Source organism: Lynx canadensis, chromosome A2 (genome assembly GCF_007474595.2).
Source record: "Lynx canadensis isolate LIC74 chromosome A2, mLynCan4.pri.v2, whole genome shotgun sequence".
Taxonomy (NCBI): Eukaryota; Metazoa; Chordata; class Mammalia; order Carnivora; family Felidae; genus Lynx; species Lynx canadensis.
In genome coordinates this window covers 118,436,040-118,462,160 of record NC_044304.2, presented here as the reverse complement: position 1 = coordinate 118,462,160, position 26,121 = coordinate 118,436,040, and the positions used below count along the sequence as shown (strand labels likewise).

The window sequence follows — 26,121 nt, the reverse complement described above, 5'->3', positions numbered from 1 at the left end:
CGCGCTCCCTGAAATCTCTCCCCACTCGGTCTGGGTCATCTCACTTCAGGGCAGGTTTTACTCTAAACGCCATCGCTGTCTGCCGCTCCAGCCGCCCGAGTCTAGACAGACGGCGGCGGCGGCGGCGGCGGCGGGGCCCGGTCTTTCTCTTTGCATCTTGCTCTGTGTCACCCGAGGAACAATTTATTGGTCTAAAGCTGTCTAATTCCGCCTCTTTGATCTCCTAGCTTTCTTGCTTGCTTCGTCTTCCTTTAACTTTCTTATGTTTTTATTTCCTGCCAGAAAGCGATGCTATTTGGAATATTTGATGTTTCTTCCCTTCCCATGTTACATCCTCCGTTCTCCAATCCAGACACGCTATCATCCTGATGCTTCAAAAAGGGCATCCCCGGATATTGCCCCCCCCCCACAGCCCTTGTACCCCCAGGGGAAACCAGCAGGCGCCCACCTGCCCCGACAGCCCCTGCCTCCCCACCCACTCCCCTGGGCAGTCCATTAGGCAGGAGCTGGGACTCCGCTGCATCCGGGTCTGGACCCTCTGGTTGCCTTTTGTGCTCCTGGGACCCCCTGAGAGGGTGCAGTGAACGGGGGGCGGCCTGGACTCTCTGAAAGTGATGGGAAGTGCTTTGTACACAAGGAACCAAACTCTATAATTTAGAGGAGAATTTCCGGGGCAATTCCATTGTGAGGTCGGGTTTATGGTGTGCAATCGAGCTGAGCAGTAAAAGGCATACTGACCTGCCGGCTGGGCTTCCAGCGAGGCCTGAGCAGTTTATGAGGCGTTTAGGGGAAGGGTTTGCCCCACCACACTCCACCGAGCGGTGGGCAGCAGGGACTTCGGCTGGTCCAACCCTGAGCAGGGGTTGGAGGCTTGGAAAGGTAAGCTCCATGCGTTGGGGACCTGACGGGAGGGAGGGAGACTATTGTGTGCTCCGCTCTCTGTGAGCCAGTCTTGCAAATGTGAAGACACCAGAGTCTGGGTGGCCATTCGAGAGGGGTCCTCTTATTTGTTTTGGTGGTCTCCAAAAGAAATGGAAATCCAGAGTGGGCTGAAGTCCCCAGGCACCTGGACCCCCTCTCTCCTTTCCAAACTGGCTCTACAGTATGTATTGCTTGTTCCCAAGCACTCAAGCCCTTGAGGAGCTGGCAGAGGCCCATGTGTGGCCCCCCGTGCCGTCTTCCAGAACAGTCCCAGCGCTAGGAGTACCTGGAAAGGTGTGGGGCCCAAGGTTCCTCCAACCTTGGGGAAAGAGACTTGGTTCCCCTTGAACCAGGGGGAACCAGAGGTTGCAGGGAGGACAAAAGAGTAACCAGCTGTTTCTTAAGCTGCCAGAGACCAGCCAGGTGCCCCGGAGCGAATGCACGTACCCTGCCAGGACAGCGGTGTCCAGAAGGAGGGAGGGGAACCCCATGTTAATAAATCTGTTGGCAAATGAGGCTCATCAACAGATAAATATTTCACTGCTTCCTTTAAGGCGGATAAACAGTGTGCTGCCGATTAAGGAAAGGAAGCTGGGAGACGTTGACTTTATTCGAACCACATGGTTCCAGCTTGCGGTGGCGTTCTCACTGCAGCTGGAAGCGACACTGCGCCGGCCCCATCTGGATCAGAGTCTAAGCCGGCCTATCGCCCAGTGGACCTGGGCGTGGGGGGCGGGTGGGGGGACGCGGGCAAAGAACCCATCTGCCCAGAGCTGAGACTTGCCCGTGGGCTGCTGTAGGGCGGGCGGGTGCGCACTGCGCAGAGACCCTCCCTAGGCTGGGTCAGTGGACAGGACGGGGGTAGGGAGGGCCCGAAGGCTTGGTCCAGAGTTCAGTGATAGGCAAAAAGGAGGCTGTGCTGGGCCGACCCCGCGCGGCCTCTGCAGACTAGGCGTCCAGGTTGTGGTGGACTGAGCGCTCGCACGGAGCCTCGGGGTCCTTTTCCCGCGGGACGCGCCAGGCGGGCCAGGCGCGGGCAGATTCGTTGACCACATATTTGAGCCTCTTCCCCTTCCATTCTAGGCTGCCGCCGGCCCCGCGGAGCGAGACCACCTGTGAGGGCTGCTGAGATTGGCGGAGGCGGTCATGTGGGCGGTCACGTGCTGCGGCGAGCTCGGTCCAAAAGAAAATGGGGTTTGGTGTAAATCTGGGGGTGTAATGTTATCATATATCACGCTACCTCGTAAAACCGACACTGAAAGCTGCCGGACAACAAATCACAGGTCAAAATTATGAGTTCTTCGTATTATGTGAACGCGCTTTTTAGCAAATATACGGCGGGGGCTTCTCTGTTCCAAAATGCCGAGCCGACTTCTTGCTCCTTTGCGCCCAACTCGCAGAGAAGCGGCTACGGGGCCGGCGCCGGCGCCTTCGCTTCGACCGTACCGGGCTTGTACAATGTCAACAGCCCCCTCTATCAGAGCCCCTTCGCGTCCGGCTACGGCCTGGGCGCCGACGCCTACGGCAACCTGCCCTGCGCCTCCTACGACCAAAACATCCCCGGGCTCTGCAGTGACCTCGCCAAAGGCGCTTGCGACAAGGCGGACGAAGGCGCGCTGCACGGCCCGGCCGAGGCCAATTTCCGCATCTACCCCTGGATGCGGTCTTCAGGTAGGCGCAGCAGCTAGGCGGGCCGGGTGGGTGGGCGGACGGACAGGCAGAAGGGAGCGCGGGGCTGGGGAGCGCGGAGAGCCGAGAGAGGCGACTGGGAGCCGGCGGCCCCGTGACTCCTGGCGGCGCTGCCTTTCTGGTTTTAATTAGAGTCGAGGCGCCATAGCGTGGAGAGCCCGTAGCATTGTATGTAAATGAGGCTCATAAAACTTTTTATGACCCAATTAATGGGTTCGATCCTCGTAAATTTATTTAACTCCATTTGCCTTGGAATTTTAACATTTTGCTCGCTATTCTCTCTTTCTCTCTTTCTCTCTCCCTTTCTTCTCTCCCTCCCTCCTCCTTTTCCTTTCAGCCTGGCTTTTCTTTCTCAAAAGAGGAAGAGCCAAACCCTTCTTCTGGGCCCCTCTAACGCCCCAGTGCCAGGGGCCATTTAAAGGAGGGGTGGGGAACCAGAGCGGAGACAGGGGGTCGGAGTGCCCTAGGAAGTTCCGGGGATGGGGGGCGCGGTCTTCTAGGGAGGAAAGGCGCCCCTGGAGAGCGGATCGCCCGATGGTCACCCACTTGCCTAGCAAGAGGCGGGGGGGGGGGGGGGGGAAGCGGTCCAGCTCTCCTTTGAATGGCAAAAGCGCAGCGTCTCCCACTTGCCCACACTCTATATTTACAATTTCCCTTTGTCAGGGGGAAGCAGGACATTGTGGAAGCCTAGCCGGCTGGAAAGGGCGGTTGTAAAGTTGGGATTCTGCGCCTTGCTTCCTCACAGAGCTGCCTGCGCGTCTGGCACCGCAGTTGGGGTCTTCCGCTAACACTCCCGCTCCTCCCCCAGCTCCGTTCCGGGGCGCGGGCGGAGGGGGACGCGCGCCCGGGCTAGCGCTGGGAGAAAGGTGCAGGCTCTGGCATAGCGGTCTGGCTAATGCACTGTCTTGTGTCTGTGTTGGCTAAACTGTCCGTGTGTCCGTGTGTCCACATGTCTGCTTCCAGGGCCCGACAGGAAGCGGGGCCGCCAGACCTACACGCGCTACCAGACGCTGGAGCTGGAGAAGGAGTTCCACTTCAACCGCTACCTGACGCGGCGCCGCCGCATCGAGATCGCCCATGCGCTCTGCCTCACCGAGCGCCAGATCAAGATCTGGTTCCAGAACCGCCGCATGAAGTGGAAGAAAGAGCATAAAGATGAGGGTCCGGCCGCCGCAGCCCCCGAGGGCGTAGTGCCCGCCGCCGCCGCCGCCGCCACCGCCGCCGCCACGGACAAGGCCGACGATGAGGACGAAGACGACGAAGAGGAAGACGACGAGGAAGAGGAATGAGGGGCCGAGTAGGGGCCCTGGCTGCACCAGACAGTCGGGAAAGCGTCTTTAGAGACTCACTGAATTTATTTACAAAAGTGGAAAAAATAAAAAGAAAACGTGAAAAACAAAAACAAAAACAAAAACAACAATCCCCAACCTGCACCCATCTACCCCATTACCTATCCCAGCTCCCACCTTTTCTGGACTAAGCAGCCGCCTAGACTGGGTCCCCTTGGGGATCCCTCTGCCCCAAGGACTCCCAGCAGACACTCTCCCTACCCCGGCCGCCCAGTTCTGCACTGGCACGGCTAAAATACTACCTAGCACAGGCCTCGGCCAGAGGCAACCCCAAACTACCTATGGGCCCAGTCCCCAGTAGGCCTCCACTCCCAGGAAGCCCAGACGCGTCCCAACACTGGCAGACACCCAGCACCTCCCCCATACCGACAAGGACCTGATTTTCTCAGTACTACCTACTCGCCCCAAACTACCTATTTTGTGCTCACTGGCTCGCCTGCTACCTAGTGCCGGCCCCTTCCCCGGCCAGGCCCCTCTTGCTTCTGCCCAGCAGCCTTTGGGGTCCCTGAGGCTGCACTGAGAAGACGCTGGGGTCCGGGGACCAGGGTATTGGCTTCTATTTAAATTGAAAAATAATATATTTATTCCAAAGCATTCTAAGTGCTGCAACCTAGAATCCCTCCATCTCTGGTCTGGGCACCCCAAGTTCAGGCCCTTTACTCCCACTTCTGGAGGGGAGCACTCCCAAGCTAGCTGCAGACCTCTGGGTTAGCTTTGCTTAGTAGGACTGCAGAGATGCTCCCAGCCTCCTGCACCTCCCCTGGCCCCATGTCCTACTGTCCAGCCATGTTGAATATGTACACCCTGACTTTTCCTACAATAGCAAATATTGTATATTTGAACAAGATTTTTTTTTTGTCATTTATATAGTCTTGGAGGTCATTTGTAAGGCAATGTCTTGACTTGGGAAGGATGTGTTAATGGGGTGACTTTGTAGCATGGTGTGTTGTCTTGAGCTAACTTTATAGCTGGTGGGGAGGGCTAATGCCCTTCTCAATGCCCTTCATCTCTTGTGTTGTCCTGCGTCCCCCCTTGTCCCTTTAGGCTTTAGCTTGGGGTTCCAGGAATGGGAAGGCATGCTTCCTGTCTTGCCCAGCTAACCGTGTTTTATGTAACAGAAAAATAAAGATGCTTGGTGACAAAGAAACATGGACTGCTTTATCTAGGGGGGCCTGGGAAAGAGAGGTGACCATGGCTGGAGAGCAAGCCCTGGGTATGTCTGCATGCCCAAAGGGGTCTTGGGGAAGCAAACATGGAAGGATGAATAACGTCCAGGTGTTGAGTGTCCATGGTTTGGTGTTTATGTGTGGCAGGTCCCTTTTTGTGTGGATTTGTATAGGTGCGTGTGTACCTCTTTTGTATGTGCATTTTTATGTATGTGTGTATTACTACAGGAATCCATAATTTTATGTATTTCTGTGTCCATAATTGAGTGTGTGTGTTTCTGTGTGTCTATAATTGTACATGTGCATTTCTCTGGAAATTTTTGTCTTGGTTTTGCGTGTGTGCACAAACATCTCCCGGATCTCTAGAAAACGGAATCTTCGGTAGATACATTATAGCCTATGAATCTCTCTAAAAACCCATAAATTCCGTGAGCAAATCCAAAATCCACCCTTTCCCCTACTGCTGTGGGGTGGGCTTGGGAAGGGGTATTACCCTGCCAATGATCCTGAATTTTCCATGAACCCAGCCCCATGCTAGGAGGTGGGATTCAGGCCCTTTGACGCAGCCCCCCTCCCACCCTGCATTCAGGCAAAGCAAGGGCGCCTGGGCACAGCACTGCAACTGAGGGGTAGAGGAAGGGGCAGGGACCGCAGACCCCCTGGCTGCGGAGCCTTGGCGGGGGCGTCCGGGTGCGGGGAAGGATGAGGGTCTGCGTAAGGGGCGAAGGGCGATGGGGACAGCGCAGAATAGCCTGAGCTCGGCGGGCGAAGACCTCGACTCCAGCCTCCTGCCTAGGTTGGGCCCGCTTCTTCTCGCTCTTTTAATAAAACCCGGCCCAACTGGGTTTGTAAAACCTGCGTCCCCAAGTCGGGGCAGCCTCGGTGGTAAGATGGCGCCGGTGTAAGAGCTGCCTCCTCTTAGTGATGGGGAAAGGGTCATAAATCCGTTGTTGTTTATGAAAATTTACAACTTTGCAATACAACTTTATGAGTTGTTCGGCCCTTCCATTGGCCGCTGTCGGTCATGTGGATGGGAACCGTGAACATGAACTTTTTTATAATTTCCCTTGCGAGAATAGAGCCGCATTCTTTTGCTCCGCTCCGTCCTGCCTGCTTCGGAGCTCTGCCTTCCAGCCGGGCTTGGCTGCGCTTTGTCCGGCGATGGCGAGCGAGACGAGGCCCCGGCCCGGCCCGGCCCGGCCGCTCCCGCTGGAGGTGGGGCGCGTCCAGTTCCCGGCGCCGCGGCGGCCGCTTCGCAACTCGCAACCTGGCTAATTTCCTGCGTCCTCTGGCACCAGGAAGGAGGACAATTCGTCTCCCCGGCTGCCCAAGCGACAGCTGTCAGAGGGGCAGGAGCTTCTGGGAGCCGCCATCTGAAGGTGAGACATGTGGGGAGACAGGAGCAAAGGTGGTGAGATGGCAGCCGGCGCCGGCGGCGGTGGGAGAGGGCACTAGGGCGGCTTTGAAGAGGGGCATACTCACCCTCGCCCACACTCACCGTTCACACTTGCCCCCCTTCACACGTGCGCGCGCGCACACACACACACACACACACACACTCTCCCTCTCTCCTCTCTCTTGCTCACCATGGCAGTGAATGCCAGCCTCCTTTCAGTGGCACAGCGCCCTGGCATGGGGCAGGAGCACTGAGGTCTCTCCCCTCTTCCCCAGCGACCTTGCCGAGCCCAAAAAGAAGTGGCCCTGCCCTCCGCGTTCCTTGCCAGTCTCCCGGGTTTGGATTTTTTTTTTTTTTTTCATTCATGACCCAGTTGGCTCGGTTGAATTTCCCAACAATTGAAGACAGTTCCCGACCTGGGGAGGTGGGAAGAGGTGAGGGCAAAGTGAATTAATCGACCTGCTTTTTTATTAGTGTCAACAGAGCACCTTCTATTCTGAGGGACTCGGTTTCTGGAGAGAAAGGTAGAATGAGGGGGAAAAAAAACAAACAAACAAAAACTTACTAATTCGGCCAGGTTCTTCTGCTGATTGCCTGCTTCCTTTCACGCGGTTTTCCGATGACAGATGTGTCTGAAGCGCGGGGAGAGGGACTAGGTGCGTGGGTGGAACTCTGTGTTGGAGGAGAGGATGGGGTTAATTGGCTGGGTGTTGCTTGGCGGGAAGTTTCGGTGCAGAGAATGTGCTGGTGTTATTGAGAGTGGCAGGGGCCCGCAGCTAAGGTTGAAAGAAGGACGCAAACCGCGTCTGGGCGATAGGGGGACCCCACCACCCCCACATCGGCGCAGCGGGCCGCCGACCGCGCGCCCCACTTTCCGCGAGCCGGGAGGGGACTGTGAAGCCGCCCGGGAGGCACGGAGGGTACCGTGGGCACTGACTTTATGTGGAGCGGTGGCACAGACCGTTGCTTGGCCTGGGTGCGCGTCGGCCAGATTTGCCCCGGGAGCTTCCTGGGACTGCGACCAGAAAGGATCCTGAGGTTCTGGGCTCGAGTTCTTTTTGTTTGTTCTGTGGTTCTGGTCGTTGTTGTTGTTTTTCCACCTTAAGATAATACCTTGGTGTGCATTAGAAAATTAAGAAGGGGCTGTAGATGTTTGGGACGTCCACCGGCGCTGTGGGTGCACTCAGGGAGGATAAAGCTGCGCGTTTGCGTCGCAGGGCCGCGGGCTGCCTGACTGCGGCTGCCGCGGGCAGATTATTTATTGCGACCGCGCTGGGCGCTCGCTGCTGCCACGCTGTGGCCGTCGCCGGGACCGACGCCAGCCGCAGCCCCGCGTCGTGCAGCCTGGCGCGACTGCTGCGCGGGCCCCTCAGAGATTCCCAAGCAGGCCGAGCAGAGGGGGGCAAGGGAGGACCTGAGGGGCGGCCTCCCAGGGCCTGTCGGGAACCTCCCCCGCCTTGGCCACCCCTGATAGGAGCTGGAAGCCCGACTAGACTCGGGTCCTCCCCCTACCCCCAGCGCCATGGAGACTGGTTGCACAGGCGGCCTGGCACGTTATGGCTGCTTCTGTCCAAACTGCGCGTCCCAAGGCGTCCCCGGGGCGCACGCTGGTTCGGGGAAGGCGCCCGCTTTGGGATTTTCAAATCGGAGAGACCATTCCTGGCCCCGAGGCCTGCAGGCCTGGCTGGCCCTGAGGAGGATTGGCTATGGCAAGGAAGGCGGGCTTTGGCGTCAGGCGAGGGCCTCTGACAGGCAGAGGCCGCACCTGTATGCTATGGGCTCTGGCCTGGGCTACAGATCCAGGCGGCCCGGGTGGCCCTCAAGGTCCACCCCACACACCGGCGGGCCGCCCTCCAAGCTGGCGGAGGTCGAGTGGGCAGCCCAGAGAAAGGGCGGACTGTGGGGCCCTGCTCACCATCCAGTCCCCCTTGAAGAGCAGCTGAAAGGTAAGTAGACCTTCTCTGTGGCTTTGACCTAGAAGAGAGAGTCCTGATAGCCATTCTCACTATCCCAGGAGAGGCTCCCTCCAGCGTCTGGGGCTCCTATTCTTGCCTGAGTGTGTGTGTGTGTGTGTGTCTCTCTCTCTCTCTCTCTCTCTCTCTATATATATATATATATGCACCTAAAGCTGGTTGGAGAAATAAATTGGGCCGTTGCCAACCTGATATGTACCAGCCTTGGCTAACACCTGGAGATTTCAATTTAATTTATTTTTTTCTGTCTCACTGCCTATAGAAGCTAGAAACACAATGGTTTTTGGCTCTTAGCTGAGAAATCAAATTCTGTCATTGTCTGGGGGGTAATTATTAGATCAAGAATCTAAGTCAAACCATAACAAATAATAACAATAGTAGTATATGTAGTCAACTGCCATCACTCCCAATGCTGTGTGAGACCTGGAGGTATGAAGCAGAAATTATAAATGTAAACATTTCTCAACATCTCCCAACAGTTATTTTTGTCTTATATAATAATAATTTGCTTGACGTCACTGTCATCTGATGGTCTTGTGTAGGAAACAATAACTCAAACATGATTTTCTTTGGACATAGCCTTAAAAAAAATAGTTCCCTTTAAAATTTTTTACTTGAGTTTTCATTTTCACCTATCGGGTCCATTCCCTGAAGAAATTCCAGGGAAATGTTACATTCTCTCTTCTCCTGCCAGGCCCTTTTTACATATGCAAAGGAGAAACTTTCCCAGCGTGGATTGATTGGGGCACAGGGAGAAGGCTTCTGGGTGTAGACCCCATCGCGTGGGCAACAGCCACTTTCTAGGGTGCTTGCTAGGTTCTGTGGAGGCCACCCTTAGCCCAGTCCTTTCCCAGTTTTCTCCCTTTGAGGGAAGTGAGGGCAGGGGCAAAAAAAAATCAAAAAGCAAGGAGGAGATTAAGGAAGTCGTTGTCAGATTCCAGGAGGGCATTGCCACCCCCAAGTCCTGAACCCCATCAGCCTGCATTCATCAGAGTTTTACAGATCTTAGAAACGTCCTCCGGAAATTCAACCAAATTGTATAAATAGTCTTTCTTCAGCCTCCACAGAATTGAGGATTTTAAAGCTAATTCAAGGGTTTTACAAGCCCAACAAATACAGTTGTAAAAATGCCATTGGAAAGATATCACGTTTTACAAAATGAGATTGATCCATGTGCTGTAAAAGTCAACTATCTCCAAGGCACACCTATCAAGCAAGGGCAGCCAGGGACACACTTTTCACCTCCTGTCTGGGAAAGGCCAGGCCTATGACAACGGCAAAAGCAATGCAGACGATTCCTGGAGCCCGTGAGGCAACTGTTCCCGGCACTGGGGCAACTGCAACCGGCAGGCCCCCAGCAGTCCCAGGAAAGGCAGGGGAGAGGGTACACCCCAGGAAAGTGCGGGCTGTCGGGCACCCCAGAAACCAAGCACATCAATTACCCCACAGCCTTTGGGACGTCCCAGCTGCCCTCTATGCCTGGCTCGGCAGGGACCTTGGGATGCCGTGCCTCCAGAAAGAGGACAGATATTCCACATCTGGATCTGTCTCAGCTCTGAGCACTTCGGGTGTTGAGAGGACGAGTCCCAAGGGCTGGGTGAGGGGAGCGGGTTCCCCCGTTTTGCTTCGAAGCTCAGTCTCCAGGCCACTCCCCTGTAGGTCCCTTTCTTGTTGAAACCAGTGGTTTCTGGCCTCTGGATTCCTGGGTTCAAAGGTGGTACGGGGACGCACAGCTTGTGGGGTGCTTTGAGGCCAGGCGGTCGTTGGCCATTGGAGGGGAGCCCGTCTGGACTCAAAGGAGACGTGTTGTATGTGGGCGGATGGGGCTGCCAGGGGAAGACGTTTAGCCGCGATCTGGTCAGCTCGAGGTGAGCCTTCGGCTCCAGGCGGTAGCGAGGCCCAGGCCCTTGGTGGGAGTGGGAAGGAAAGAGGGAAGGGATGCACGGATTCCTAAGACGCAGGAGTGAGGAGCTGGGCGTGAAGGCCTGGTTTCTCAGGCCCCCTTCTTCAGTCCCGGAACCCGCACCCACGGGCGGGGGAGTGCAGAGGGAGGGGCACGCTCAGAGCCCTGCGGGGCGGGCAAGCCGGCCGGGAGCTAAGCCGTCGTGGTCACCGCCCCTCCCGGCGCGGGGCTGTCAGGTTTCCTGTTTGGAAAGAAAAACCAGCAAAATCCGAAAAGGCAAGAAGGGGAGGAGGAGGGAGCGGGCCTGGCGGGGCCTTTGCGGCGGCCCGGACTCTAGTGCCCCTACCCCGGCCTGATTCGCACGCCCCTGCCCGGGCCGTGCCCGCCGCTGGCGTTCGGAAAGAGAGCCGGGCCGGCTGGCTGTGCGCGCCCATTAATCTGCCGGGCGGGCGGCGGGCGGGCGGGCTGGGGGCTGTTTGTAACTTTGCTGCCTCGGTCGCCGCGGTCCCCGGGGAGCGGGCTCCAGCGCTCGCTCCCATTGGCCGCCGCCGCGTCAGCTGGTGCGATTTGCTGCTGTCGCTTTTGGCGTTCGGCCATCCAGAAACAAACCAGTTCGATGACTACTAATAGTTATAGCCAGATGTACTAATACACAACAAATCACAGTCCTGCAGAGGGGCGCGCAAATGAGTTCCTATTTTGTGAATCCCACTTTCCCCGGGAGCCTGCCCAGCGGCCAGGACTCCTTCTTGGGCCAGCTGCCCCTCTACCCGGCTGGCTATGACGCGCTGAGGCCCTTCCCGGCCTCGTACGGGGCGTCGAGCCTCCCGGACAAGACGTACACCTCACCTTGTTTCTACCAACAGTCCAACTCGGTCCTGGCCTGCAACCGGGCGTCCTACGAGTACGGGGCCTCGTGTTTCTATTCTGATAAGGACCTCAGTGGCGCCTCGCCCTCAGGCAGTGGCAAGCAGAGGGGCCCCGGGGACTACCTGCACTTTTCTCCCGAGCAGCAGTACAAACCCGACAGCAGCAGCGTGCCGGGCAAAGCCCTCCATGACGAAGGCACCGACCGGAAGTACACGAGCCCTGTTTACCCCTGGATGCAGCGGATGAACTCCTGCGCGGGTAAGGCATTTCCCCGCAGCCCCCCCAAGAGAGTGGAGGGAGAGGGGGAAGGGGGCAGGGAAAGAAGGAAGGAAGGAGGAGACGGAAATTAGAAAGAGGAAATGGAAAGAAAGGAAAGAATGAACAAAGTTTCTTTGGCTTTTTTAAGAGATTAAAGAAAAAGAAAGAAAAAAGAAAACTAACCCATTCCCACTGAGGCAATCAAGCTGTGGCAGAGTGAAGGCACGGCACTGGTGTCCATGTAAGGTGACACCCTAGGGGATCGAGAGGGGTCACTGCCACCCTACGTGAGACCCTGTGACAGGGGCAACCTGAACAGAGAGTGAGGCTGGAGGGGAGGGAGTGCCTGCCCACACTTCCCCCTGGAAACACCCTGCACAGATCCCCAAGTAGAAGATGGCCTTCTGCACCCATCACTGATCATTCCCCTTCACCCCCAATCCCTCTCCTTTCTGCTCTTCAAAACCCCATGTAGTTAGAGGCTCTCACTTGGCCTCTTCTAGTGTCTCCCCAAAGCCTTGGAGGGCCACATCCCTAGCCTCAGGATTTTTTTTTCCTCTTTCTCCTCCCTTCCCTCCTCCCCCTTCCACTCAACTGCTCACTCTTAGCCAACTTCTGCCTCCTTTTGAGGCCCTGCCTGAGTCTCACACACCCAGCCTGGGGGGAGCCCCCCAACCTTGGGTTCCTTTGGCACCAGAACAGATAGCCCATCACAGTCCTGCATTTCCAGAAACCCCAGATGGCCCATAGCTCCATCCCTTTGCCTCTGGTTTCCAAAAACTCAACAGAGAATCCTAGGACAGAACCCAGTGCAGATTTTTAAGCTTCTAGTGTTTTGCTTTAAAAGCCTTGTGTTGTTTTGTTTTGTTTTTTTTTTTTTTCCAAAGGAGCTCTGCATTTTGCAGAAGGGCCATACAATTTGGGGGCGTTTGCAAAGATTTGAGAGGGCTGACCAGTTTTCATTTTCCAAAAAACATGTTGAGTCCTGACGTGTCTGGCCACAGTAACACCTTCACAGAGATTCGTGTGTGAGTTCCGAGTGTCTACCCTACTCACAGGGCTCCACACCCATCACTTCCAGACACAAGCTCTGCACCCCCACAAAAACATGACCCAGGTACCCTGAATTAAGAATGCTCATTCTATTCTTTTTGCCTGTAATGGTTTTCTTGCAGAGCAGATTTTTCAAAAACAATAAGTTCTCACTTCAGGTTGTCTTAGGTGGAAAACATCTCGCTTGGTATGAAATAATCTTCTCCCATCCTTCCCGCTTTCGTCCTTAGACACAGCGAAAGAGGCTGGAGTGGAGAGGGGTGGTTTCCAGCTTAGAGGCCAGGGGCGCGGGGCGCGGGTCTGACTGGTTCGGCGGCCGGGATCCTCCTGGCTCACTGGCGCCCGGCCATTTCTGCCCGCAGGTGCCGTGTATGGAAGTCACGGGCGCCGAGGCCGCCAGACCTACACGCGCTACCAGACGCTGGAGCTGGAGAAGGAGTTCCACTTCAACCGCTACCTGACGCGGCGCCGCCGCATTGAGATCGCCAACGCGCTCTGCCTCACCGAGCGCCAGATCAAGATCTGGTTCCAGAACCGCCGCATGAAGTGGAAAAAGGAAAATAAACTCATCAATTCCACACAGCCCAGCGGGGAGGACGCTGAGGCAAAGGCGGGCGAGTAGACGCCTGGGCAGGGACCAGGCCAGCACCGCAACCTCCCTCGGCTTTGCCCCCTTGCCTTCGCCTGCTCCCCAACTTTTCTCCCCCGCCTGCCCCCATCCGGGGGGCTTCTGCAGCTTCAGGGGAGCCGGGAGCTTTGCAAACGCCTGAGCATTTATTTCTCACACACACACAAAATCCCACACACAGCCAATCTCAGCGGTGGAGCGGGGCGCACTGCACACACGGTCCCGCTCTCCAAGGCTGCCCTAGCCGGCTTCGGATCCCAGGGCGCGCCCCGAATTCGTCCCCGGCTCTTGTGCTAGCGCCTTTGCGCGCCCCTGAGCTCGGGACGCGGGGTTGCTGGAGAGGAAAGAATCTGGGCCGAGCCCCTTTTGGTGCCTGGGCGTTTTCGCCTCGGTCCCTCGCCACCAAGTCCCGGAGGGCACCACCAAATCGACTCCGGCCACTGGAAAGAGGGGGCATAAAGGCTGGGGCCCCAGCACTTTGGTGGCATCCCAGGCCGCCCCTAGACAGGAAGAAGCGTGAGGAACAAAGGGGGCCCTGAGACAGCCTTGTCTCTCGGCCCCGCGCGCGACCGTCCGTGGAAGAGAAGCAGCCTCAGCTGAGCCGACCCAACCTGAGCGCGGGTGGAACTTTACAGCCCCGGGAGAGACTGGGCTCCCGAAGTCTCCAGCTCCGGATCCCGGATCCCCGCCTCCGACAGTGCCTGCGCAGCCACCAGAGAGTAGCTTTCAGGACCTAAGGAGGGGGCCCAGGGCCATGGGAACGGCAAGAGTCCTGGTTTCCAAATGTGCCAGGGGTGCCTGCGACTCTCAGCCTCCAGCGGGAAGTACCCTCCATGCCTTTCGGCTACATTCGTGATTCACTTTCGTCTTTCAGGACCCAGGAAAATAACTACGAAGATCCTAGGCACTAACACGAAATGCTTCCATTAGCACCCTCATTTTACTCCTGGAGATCTAAGCAAGACCCTAATAACTCGGCCCACGGATTCCCAGCCCCCAAACAGCTTCTGTGGCTGCGGGGAGCCTGGGCCCACTCGCTGGGTTCACCGAGAACCCTCCGAATTGGGGCCCGGCTGGCTCGAGGAAAGGGACCTGGTGGTGAAGATTCTCCAGGCTGGATACTTAAAGCAAATCAAATAGCGAACTAATGACACGAAAACCATATTTGCACGAAAGAAAAATCGACTCCGGTTATAAAAGTGTATGGAATTTGACCTCGCCTCGGAGAAACACTACACAAAAGCTATCTTTAATAGACGCCTGTCATTTAAGAGCGGCAGGGACACTGTCCCTCATGCACTCACAAAAAAAAAAAAACAGAGCCGTAATTGTAGCTGCTGCTGCGGGCAGGATTTATTTCTCCAATTGGCTAAATGGCCTCCCCCCTTCCCCGAAGGTGATATCTGTATTTTCAAATTTCAGAGCTGCCGGCACGACGGGCAAAACCGACCCCAACCTCAACACAAAAATAAGAGGGGCTGCACAGCGGGGAAATAAAGTTGTTGTAAATAAAATCCAAGTCACCGTCTCCCCCCAATCCTCTGCATCCTCGCCGGGCGCGCGATCGGCAGCTGACGGCCTCACAATTGGTACATCCTAATGGAACTGCGAGGGAAATGCAATAATTTTGCCATAATGGGCTGTAACCTCAATTCGACCCCGGCCCTTGCAGCCCTCGGTCGGAAGCGGAGCGATGCGCCCTGCCTCCAGCGGGTGGCGCTCGAGTCCGACTGAACGGCGGCGGCGGGTGGCGGGCACGCGCCTGGGGCGCGCGCGCCACCCCTCTTGCCTCCACCCAACTCCCCCATTAGTGCACGAGTTTACCTCTAGAGGTCATCAGGCAGGATTTACGACTGGACAACAAAAGCACGTGATTCGAAGTCGTACCCCATATTTGGGTGCCTACGTAGGAGGGAACCAAGTACATGTCCCAGTCATTTCCATAATTCATCATAAATTGTGCAAGGGTGCTATAGACGCACAAACGACCGCGAGCCACAAATCAAGCACACATATCAAAAAACAAATGAGCTCTTATTTTGTAAACTCATTTTGCGGTCGCTATCCAAATGGCCCGGACTACCAGTTGCATAATTATGGAGATCATAGTTCCGTGAGCGAGCAATTCAGGGACTCGGCGAGCATGCACTCCGGCAGGTACGGCTACGGCTACAATGGCATGGATCTCAGCGTCGGCCGCTCCGGCTCCGGCCACTTTGGCTCCGGGGAGCGCGCCCGCAGCTACGCGGCCGGCGCCAGCGCGGCGCCTGCCGAGCCCAGGTACAGCCAGCCGGCCACGTCCACGCACTCGCCTCCGCCCGACCCGCTGCCCTGCTCCGCCGTGGCCCCCTCGCCCGGCAGCGACAGCCACCACGGCGGGAAAAACTCCCTGGGCAACTCCAGCGGCGCCTCGGCCAACGCCGGCAGCACCCACATCAGCAGCAGAGAGGGGGTTGGCACGGCGTCCGGAGCCGAGGAGGACGCCCCCGCCAGCAGCGAGCAGGCGAGCGCGCAGAGCGAGCCGAGCCCGGCGCCGCCCGCCCAACCCCAGATCTACCCCTGGATGCGCAAGCTGCACATAAGTCATGGTAAAGCCAGCCTTTTTCTAAATCCACGCGGCCGCGGGGGCGCGGCTTTCGGTCCCCCCTCTCTCCTTTACCGCCCTCTCTCCCCATCTCTCTCCTGGTCTCGCCTCTCCCAGCCCTGTGGAGTCTCTCCCCGCCGTTCTCCTTCCCGTGCTTCCCTCCTTTCACCTTCTCTTCTCTGCAGCGCCCAGCGCTCGCAAATGGGGAGGGGGGGTGGTGGAGAAGGGCCGCTGGCCAAGCAAGTTTAGACGGTGCAACGGGGGGAAAAGGAAAAATGCCATATCGAACCCCAGCGCCTCGGAACGCGCTCCCGGGTCAAGCCAGCCGAGCAGGGCGCAGAGAGGTAGAGGATGGCAGTAGGGGCCGTGAATCGGGCTTGTCAGGACGGATAATTTATGAGGAGGGCTACGCTGGGGAAACAGCGTTACTAATTAGAGTCCCCGAAAAGGGGCTTGGGGGGGGAATAATCGAGGCGAGAGCCGGCGGGATTCTGAAGTTTGGGAGCAGAAGGGACAGCAGGAAAGGGAAGAAAAAGAAAGCAGGCGCCCCAAGCGTGCAGGCTGGAACAGAAGGCGGCTCGCGGGGCTGGAACTTTAAGGGAGGGTGACCTGGAGGCCACTTGGACGCTCAGGAAAGGGCCTGGCTTCCGTGGGTTTCTGAGAGGTGGGCTGCCTGGGAGGGCTGTTCCCCGCCTCGGGGTGCCAGGGGCAGGGCCAGAGGGCAGGAGAGGGGTGAAGGAAAGCCGGGCGATCCTTCGGGACGCGGCTCCAGCCTCAGATGGGCCGATTGTTCCCAGAGTCCAAATTGTATTGTTTTCTCTCTAGAAAGGAAGAGGGAAGGAAATTCGGGAGGGGTGGGCGGGTGAGGAGAGAGGACTTGTTGAGCTTTTTCTCCCCTGTTCCTTGCTCAGGAACCCTGGCTCGTCCAGCTGACTTGGGTAACCAGGGGCTGAGGAGTTGGTGGCTAAATCGCTGACTTTTCTGTTGCAGACAACATAGGCGGCCCGGAAGGCAAAAGGGCCCGGACGGCCTACACGCGCTACCAGACCCTGGAGCTGGAGAAGGAGTTCCACTTCAACCGCTACCTGACCCGCCGAAGAAGGATTGAAATAGCACATGCTCTTTGCCTCTCCGAGAGACAAATTAAAATCTGGTTCCAAAACCGGAGAATGAAGTGGAAAAAAGATAATAAGCTGAAAAGCATGAGCATGGCGGCGGCGGGAGGGGCCTTCCGCCCCTGAGTATTTGAGCGTTTAAAGTACTGAGCAGTATTAGCGGATCCCGCGTAGTGTCAGTACTAAGGTGACTTTCTGAAACTCCCTTGTGTTCCTTCTGTGAAGAAGCCCTGTTCTTGTTGCCCTAATTCATCTTTTAATCATGAGCCTGTTTATTGCCATTATAGCGCCTGTATAAGTAGATCTGCTTTCTGTTCATCTCTTTGTCCTGAATGGCTTTGTCTTGAAAAAAAAAATAGATGTTTTAACTTATTTATATGAAGCAAGCTGTGTTACTTGAAGTAACTATAACAAAAAAAAAAGAGGAAAAAAAACACACAAAAAAGTCCCCCTTCAACCTCGTTTAGTGCCAATGTTGTGTTGCACTCCAGTTGTTTAACTGTGCATGTGAGTGGAAGTGTTCCTGTCTCAATAGCTCCAAGCTGTTAAAGATATTTTTATTCAAACTACCTATATTCCTTGTGTAATTAATGCTGTTGTAGAGGTGACTTGATGAGACACAACTTAACTTGTTTGACGTGTAGTGACTAGTGACTCTGTGACGAAAACTGTGACTCCAAGCGGTGTGTCCCTGCGTGCCTTTGTAGGACCCTTTGCACGAACTCTGGAAGTGGCTCTTATAAGCGCAGCTTCAGTGATGTATGTTTTTGTGAACAAAGTTACGAATATTGTCCGAGTCTGGCTGTTTAAGCAAACTGTGATCAGCTTTTTTTTTTTTTTTGTATTTGTTTTTAAGGAAAAAATACTGACTGGAAACAAAAAAATAAACTTTCTATTGTAAGTTCTCTTGGTCTGGTTTGTGCCAAATAGCAAGCGGCTCTTTCTGTTCTTCCGTCTGTCTGTCCAGTGCTGGAAGGCAGGGAGTCTGAGGCTACCTGAGCAGCCTGCCTGTGAAGGAGACCTCAGACCAACACCCTGACCCGCGACCTCCCTAACTCTGACCCATCAGAGTGCAGGGCAGAAGGTGGAAACGCTGTAGGTGGTTCTCAAGCCTGAGTCCGACCTGCCCATCTCTGAGGAAACCAAGTTAACTCGCTGGGTACAAAAAAGAGGAAGAGAGAGAAAGGAGCAAAGCACAGGGCTTTGTTAACAGCCCTCAGGGCCCACACTGATGCTGCCTCTTTCCTGAGGTCACATCCTAGGCCTCCACTTGCTGAAGAGGCTGCTGTGCCACATTGTGGCCCCCAAACCCTCTGCCTCTGACCCACCCAGGCACCCCTTCCCATTCCTCACCCTGAGCCCGGTTGGCTTCTTTTGCTACAATTAATTTGCTACAAATGGAAGGTACTTACCCCATCCTAGCTCGATTGGGAAACTCCTCAGGGCAGCTAAAGCGCAACTAGAGATTTGCACATTTACCGACTGCTTACACTGATGCCGTCTTTCCTTTTAAAAGTTATAAAACAGTAAACTTTATAAGCCCCAGTTCCGGCTATATGACATTTGGGTGCCAAATGAATAGGGTTTTGTCTATGAATTAGATCGTAAAATCATCCATAGCACAGACAGATCGGCTCACTGGCTATAAAACGTCACGTGGGGCCATTAAAGTAAGTTTTATGGTTTTGGGGAGTTGACATCCAACATTATATACCACATAACATATAATCTCACTGACGCTGGACTCCATTTGACTCTTTTGCAGGCTACGTGTGCCGCCTGGTCATTCAAATTGTCAATTTTAGGTCCAGAAGTGTCCAAACCACAAGTTCTCAAAACTCTCTGAAAAATGGCTCCCTCCGAGTTAAGGTAAGCTTGCCTCCTGAGCGCTTTCAAGTTTATTTGTACTCTGAAAACTTTCTTCCTCGATCTCCTTCCCTCCCTCCCTTCCTCCCTCCCTCCCTCTCTCTCTCTCTCTCTCTCTCTCTCTCTCTCTCTCTCTCTGTGGTTCAGTAACTCGGAGGTTGCCTCTGAATTCAAAAGGGCAGAGCCAACTCTTCCTCTGCCCACAAGAGCAGCGCCAGAAGCCAGCTCTGCGGAGGCACCCCGGTGAAAAGCGCCTGTGGCCGCCGCGTCCCCAGGCCTAACTTTAATTGCTGCACCAGCGCGAATGTTAATGACTTCCGCTGCTCTCGCCGGCGCAAAAGATGATTTTTGTGTGCGAATGGGCCTGTGTGGGGGACTTGGCGTGGCCGCCCCCCGTTCCGGGGCTGGCGGGGCTGCCTCTTCGGGGGGTAGCGGAGCCCTAGGGTGGGGGCTGGGAGACTGTGGGGCGCCGGCCGCGGGCGCCAAGGGCCGCGCTGCGCTGGGGAGTGCTTGGAGTTTGAAAGAAAGGCCCGGGCTGGGCCGAGGCGGACTCTGGCGGGATTCCTTACGGGGCTGTGGCAATATGTCTTCGCGGGCCGGGGTCATTTGGCAGCACTGAATTGAGGCGGCTGCCTTCGGGGCCGAGTTTCAGGCTGGCTCGGGAGAGCCGGAGGGTGGCAGAGGCCGGCGAGGCGCCGGCCGCACCTCCAGGCTGGGCCCCTGGGTTGCCAGGCCGAGCCCAGGACGCCGGGGACCGCGGGTCCCCACCTGGGGGTGGGGGGGGGGAAGGGCTCACCACCCCCTCCCCCGCACCCGGGACCAGGCCCTGAACCTTGTTTGCCTGCACGTTCTTTTTATTTCGGTGGGACTGTTCTCACCCGCCTGTGAGTCTGAAGCAATAAACTTTATGGCCGGATTTAACTTTAGTCTTTGAATCCCCAGGCTAAATGAAAGGAGTTAAAGCGCTTTCTTTTCTTCCGCCTTCCCTTTCTTCTCGCTCTCTCCTTTCCTTTTCCTCTCCTCCTTTGTAGAATTAAAACATGCAGGCACCGGACGCTCAAAAGGCAACTTAGGGATCCCCCTAGATAACACTAAAGATTAGAGAAATTTACTCCCCCTCAACATACAGACAAACTCTCTCTTCCAAACTGTGCCCTAAAGTTTGAGGGGAAGTCGAGGTGTCTTCAATGCCCAACTTAAAAGTCCCCAGAGCCATTAGGTTGTTTTTCCTGACACATCATAAAGGGTAGTTTAGGGAAGAAATTGGTCGTTTGTCAGTAGGAGATTTCCGCCTTTCTTTTGTTAGCTGCTCTTTCTGTTTGATCCCAGGAAATTTACATAATCTATGATTTCCAAAACAGTTCCCAATATTGCACCACCACGAAGTAAGGTGAAGTAAATTTTTCCTGGGTACAATTCCAACTTGGCCTCAGCCACCACCCCCTCTGGCCCCAAACCCTCACATTCTTCAGTGACAAAGTGACTGGGGATGCTGTGGCCTGTCCTGGGGTCTTTCTCTAGATGGATACCCACAAGGGACCTTGCAGATTTCCCCCATTCCCTGGAAGAATTAAGCCAAATTCTCCAACTCAGAAGTGAAACAAACAAACAAAAAATTAGGACCTTCTGTCTCTTTAGGAGCTGGATAGTTTTCTCAAGTGCTAATTGCTAAAGATATTTGCTAAGGGCTTAAAGTGAAAAGATTTCAAGTGCAGTTTTGGAATTTCAACAAACTTTATTGTGCAGACACTCAACATAAGTCCAACAGTTGTCCCCAAAGTCAGAGGCCCAAAAACAAACCTGGGAAGTTTTTTGAAAAATCAAAACCCTCCCACAAGTCCCACTTCTCTGAACCAGTGGCAAGGCAAATCCCTGAAGTCGTCTTGCATGACCTGTGAAAAGACTGGCATTGCAGCGCGCAGTGTCCGCATCTTAGTGGGAACTAGAATGTGAACTCTATTTGCGTTCTCTTTTGTTATTTTGTGTGTCTCTGAGAATTCTGGAGTTTTTGTTTTGCTGCTCTGAGTTTTGGGTTCTTTCTTGGAAAATATTGGGTTAAGGTTTTATTTTAGTTACTCATTTGGTGATCTTGGTTGAGTGATTTCTTGGTGACTAAAATTAGTAGCAGAAAAGAGTGATAGGACTTCTGGCAGGTTCATTTGAGTAGCTTGCCTGGAGGAAGCGTCCACACCACCTCCGTGGCCACATCTCACCCTGGGGTGTGGGGGTGGGCAGAAAGGCTATTGGACCGATATCCAGCATTACCCAATATAGACAATCTTTCCCCTGAGTTAAAAAAAAAATACAGCCTATAAATACGGTCAGCTTGCTTATTTCTGTCTGTTGTAATCTTTATAAAACTTCAGAGTTTCTAAGAGAGCAGGTTAACTCACATGGAGTTAAATGACTTTAAAAACATACAGCATCCAATCAGACCTATGTGAGTGTTATTGGAGAATTTTTTTCTTCCTATTTTCATAGGAAGCATAGTAAAGAGGATGGCTTGTTACCTGCTCATTTTGTAGGTAAGGTATTTCTTCTTGTACATTCTTTGGAGTTGTTTTTGCAGAGGAACTTACTTAGGAGAAAAAAAAAAATCTCTGTCATTAAGGTCTTTATGAAGACATCCAGCCTTAGCCGGTGGCAGAAATGTCTGTCTGTGCTCCTCATCTTGTAAGAGGAGAAGGTGTTCAGTATGTGCAGGGCCTCGTTTGTTTCTACAAGCTGAAGAGACAATATTTCCTGAACTATAAATATAATAGGAAGCTTCTGGTCACACTTACTTAGGGGTTTGTAAGGGTTTCCATGGTCTGATTTCACAACATTATGCCGAGGTTCCTTCTCTCCAGCTCTTTCCCCTGCTTCGTTGTTGGCGGCTCTGGGAGAGCAAGACAGAATTTTCTACCAGAAACAGAGTCATGTTCATTTGTTGAGATGTGAAGAGTATTATAGCCAAACAATTAGTGAGGGGGGAGCAAATTACATCCTGAAAGATGGGCTATTAAAGAGGAAAACAATCCTTTTAGCTTAAAAGTTGCCCTTCGAAGCCTCTCCCCTGCCTTAGCTCCAGAGTCTGTCCCGAGGTTCTTCTACCATGGAGAGTGCAGAATGTTGTGGGTTCCATCCCTTTGGCTTCTAAGGCAGAATTTCTTTCTAGTCAATGACAGAACTATAAACGGGGCTTCCAGACGGGGCTGAGGGGGTCAGCCTAGGTTCCCACCCACATAGGAGAGGGGACCCACAGTGCTGGCCATTCTAACCCCCAGAAGTGAAGATATGCCTAGGTCTGTTTTGTTTGGTGTTTTTTCACAAAGGAAGCTGTCCTTCCACCAGGTCCCCTCCCCACAAACCAGTCTTTTCAATAATAATATTTGTTATGAAGGTTATTGGGTAATTATTGCGATTTTGTGAAGCAGCCCTTGCTGGAGGTGAAGTCTGTCATCGCCTAACAAATGACGCTCGTGCAGTTCACTGCCGGGTTAAGTAAATGCAGAGAAGATAAATCTGCACACCCTAGGAATCGCCAGCAGAGCACGCTTTAGTACAAGTTCACAGTCAACTCGCCTGCCTGGGCCAGCTCTCCCAACAATTAGGGCTGCGTCTTTATTTTTAAATAAAGGGGGGAAAAATGCCTCCGGTTCCCACTGCCTGCTTTCTCCCCATCCTCTATTTTCTTTCACTTTTTTCAAGGTTCCACCGTCCTATTCCAAATTTTCCCTGTAAATGTGATGATAAGTGATTTTAAAAACAATCTCACTCCTATTTAAGTGCTGACAAGAAGAGGTAGGAGGCTGATTTGACAGGGAATACAGTGACAAACACAAAAATATCCAATCCACCCTCTTAATCCAAAAGGTAGCGGCAGAAGCAGGGTGTCCTGGGAGGGGGGAACCCTGCCCCCTGAAAGAAGAGGCACAGCTTTGTGTATCTTTGTGGTTAGTGCGTTGCAACTGCGGGTCAAAAAGTTGAGGGTCAAAAGTTTATGTTGTGCAGCACTCTTAGTCATCTGCCCAGACAGAGTTTGATGTCAATGTTAGAGCTGCGATCTTGACTATCAGCACAAAAGATAAAATGGCTCGGAGTGACGCGTGTATCATGGTATGGACTCCAGGTGAACCCTAGTGGTTGAATGACCTCAATTACGGAGGAAAGGATAGAAAATTCCTCTTTTCAAGAGTAATACGTGCTGTATTTCATCTTGAATTATCGCTCCCATTCTGAGGGAATAGCAGCAGGTAAATAGGCATAGATGACTGAAGCACCGACACCTCAGATGTTGGGGAACCAGGAGGCTGTTTGTGGGTTTGTCACAAAATTAAAAAGCTCAGAACTCATCAGTGGATCTTTAAGAAATAATGTAGCAAGTCTCCAATGTTTCACCATACCTTCAAAAGCAAGAGAAGGCGCAGGAAACTTCCTTTGTTTGAAAATTGTTATTTTGATTGGCCAGCCTCTTTTTCTTTTTCATTCATACAATGGTCCCGATAGTGTGTGAGGACAAGGGCAAGCATAGGCACTCCTTGCAAAATGTATTCTTTGCAGTTTTCAAACACAGAATGGTTTTTGTGAAACCGCCACCCACTAGTCGCAAAGAGTTCTCAGAGCTGGGAAGGGGAGGAAAGAAGTGGAAATGCTCCTCGAAGGGCAGGATTCTTCCACCTTCCACCAGCGAGGAAATGCTTATGGGTACCGTGAACATGTTCTTGTTGTTGGAAATTTTTCATTACGTTTGTTGTTAACCCTGAACGAAATGTAAGAGAAATGCCACCGTCTGTAGGTGAATGACTGATCTGTAAAGAAGATTCCATTTGGACAGGAAAATGGAATCCATAAATGCCAGACCACCTCGTTAAGACCACCGTGAGGGACTTCTATTCTCCAGAAAAGACTCTTTAAAAATACATTTGGAATAAAAGCTAAGGAGAGGAGAAGCAAGCTCAGGAGGAAGGGTGAGAGGGTCGAAAAGAAAGGGAATAGTGTGTTAAGGAAGCCAACTGGAACCAATGCCTCATGTGTGAGTTGCAAGTGGAAAACTAAACAATATTTTATTTTTCATGCACCGGACATTAGCCATTGGTGCCATTAGAATCTGTTTTGGGGGGTGGGGACATAGTTTCCTTTTCTATCTACTGAACTTTAAGTAATCAGTGTAGGAAAACAGAGGAGAAAAATGCAATTTTTTTCTACGTTGTTCTTTTTAACTTTAGAGAGAAGTTAATTCAACTACTCAGAATGTGGACTCTTGCAGGGATTTTTGAGATCATCCCAATATACTCTGGTTGATTGGATTTCCTGGTGCCAGGTACGTTTAGTGGCAAAGTAAATATTTCCCAAGCACTGACTTCATGGAAGTCATCAGATTGCTTCCACTGTGCAATGTGTAAAGTTTTTACTCTGGCCAAGAGCTTGAAGCCAAATGGGGGTGTGCCAGATGAAAATAGAAGGAAACAACTGTGGTGATTGCTGTTACAACAATGAACACTTCACCACATCTGGGCTAGCGAAATGAAGAAAACTGAAACCCCCTCTATTACTCACCAAGACAATTATGTGTCTCTTCAAGAAAACTTTGCTATTGTGTTATTGGTTAAAAGCATGCCACACCTTAGAAACATGTCAGCTTCAAGAAGCATAGACACCTCTTAGCCACTTTTTGTAGTTAAAAAAAAAAAAAGTACCTGCAGAAGTTACTGCTTTTAGAGTACCTACTTTTTTTATTTGGAGGATTTTTATCTTTAGGCCTCTTGCACAATCCAGGTTAAAATTCATGTTTAATCCTGATATCAATTTCAATCCTGATGTGTGGGTTGTGTCCACTATTATAAACTACTACAAGGAAACTGCCCTTAAACAATTACTTGGTCAAATGGCTGATTAAGTATTGCTTCTCTAAAATCGTATGCCTAGTGTAGGTATTGGGGAAGCCCTCAAATACCACCATCAGGCATTTTGAAATTCAGCTATTCCTGTATGCGCTCCAGACACAGAACAGTCTGGAGAACTCTCGCTCTAAAGAACAAAGGACAAATACAGTCAATACATTCCATAACGTTTACATTTCCTTTGCTTTTCCCCCTTGGTTTTCCCTGAGAAGGAGTGACCTGGGCAAAGCACCCTGCTCTCTAAAAGGCACTGTATAGACCTTTTAGAAGCGCAAAGTCCAAGGCCGAGGTGAACTTCAGGTCAGCGCGTCTAACAAATATGAAAATGTCGGCTGGTGAAGGGCGCGCCTTGTGATTTAACAAAGACTGTCAATGTGTAAGATTAATAAGAAACAAAATGCACACGGTGTCACTGTTCGGTCACTTTGAAACTTGGGACAGGGTTGCATTCAAGAGGGAAGGCTGTTCCAAATATATTCAAAATGATTCAAATCAGATTCAAACTAGGCTGCAAACACTGCCTCCCTTTCGCCCTCCCTCTCCCTTAGACTCCCTTCGCTCTCCTCTTCCATCTGGGATTCGAGGACATGATGAAAAGTTATTTCATTTAATGGGATTTTAAGAAAGCTTTTGTTGGGAATATATGTTATCTCTGCACGTGGAAATGAGCAAATGTGCTCACCAGTTTCCCAAGAAAAGGATAACGCTTTCACCCTGCTAGGGACTGGAGCCAGTTGGTGTGAGAAGATTAGCATGCTCTCTCTCTGCTCGATTTCAGGGCATCCCATCTTTTCTCTGGCGAGATGCTGCTGGTAAACTTCAGTTTATTTATTAATTGAGTTAGACTCTTCCTGGCTTTACTCTGGTGTGTTGGATCTTGTGTAAAGGCAAGACGTTTTTGTGTGTGTGCTTTTTAAAGTGTTTTTCAAAAGATTATTTGATTCAATGGAACGATGCTATGGCTTGCAAAGAGAGATTGTGGAAGGATCAGAAAAGGTACTGAGATTGTTTATTACAGCCATAAATCTTGCAGTAAAATGTCAAAATGTCGGTGTGTGAGATAACACTTGGTGGTCCTGGCTCCGTTTGTGTTTATGATAGGAACCACAAAGACAAGTTACAGGCCTTGGGGGATTCTGTGTAAGCCCATCTTCCTCAAGTAATAGAACCACATAAAACACAGGCACAGTTAACCCGTTTAGGTTAACCATATACAAAACAGTGCCTGTGCCTCATTAATACTTTAAAATAGAAACTCGGTAGAAGGTTCTGAGGCTAAACAACATGAATTTTGTGTTTTAGTGTCTGTAAATAATACTAAACAGACATAGTTAAGACCCTAGTACTCAAGGCTGACGACATAAGGAGGAAGGCAAATTTTCCTTGTCATTTTTTCCCCCTGAAGCTTAGAAAGCTATGTTCTGCAAATTATATATGTATATACTGTTCATATAAAATAGTATATATG

At 52.7% G+C, this 26,121-nt stretch overlaps 3 protein-coding genes across 3 annotated transcripts; all 3 read left to right on the top strand.

Moving 5' to 3' along the window:
- Positions 1-2,056: 2,056 nt before the first annotated feature.
- HOXA7 (homeobox A7) lies at positions 2,057-5,316 on the top strand. Its single transcript, XM_030308144.1, has 2 exons — positions 2,057-2,592; positions 3,574-5,316. Exons 1-2 carry the CDS (start codon positions 2,214-2,216, stop codon positions 3,897-3,899), a joined length of 705 nt encoding a protein of 234 aa, XP_030164004.1. The 5' UTR covers positions 2,057-2,213; the 3' UTR covers positions 3,900-5,316.
- Positions 5,317-10,912: 5,596 nt separating this feature from the next.
- Positions 10,913-13,216, top strand: HOXA6 (homeobox A6). The gene is made up of 2 exons (XM_030308145.1): positions 10,913-11,525; positions 12,941-13,216. The coding sequence occupies exons 1-2, from the start codon at positions 11,084-11,086 to the stop codon at positions 13,198-13,200; spliced, it is 702 nt and encodes a 233-aa protein (XP_030164005.1). The 5' UTR covers positions 10,913-11,083; the 3' UTR covers positions 13,201-13,216.
- Positions 13,217-14,899: 1,683 nt separating this feature from the next.
- Positions 14,900-17,261, top strand: HOXA5 (homeobox A5). Its single transcript, XM_030308141.1, has 2 exons — positions 14,900-15,794; positions 16,781-17,261. Exons 1-2 carry the CDS (start codon positions 14,900-14,902, stop codon positions 17,029-17,031), a joined length of 1,146 nt encoding a protein of 381 aa, XP_030164001.1. The 3' UTR covers positions 17,032-17,261.
- The last annotated feature ends 8,860 nt before the right edge of the window (positions 17,262-26,121 follow it).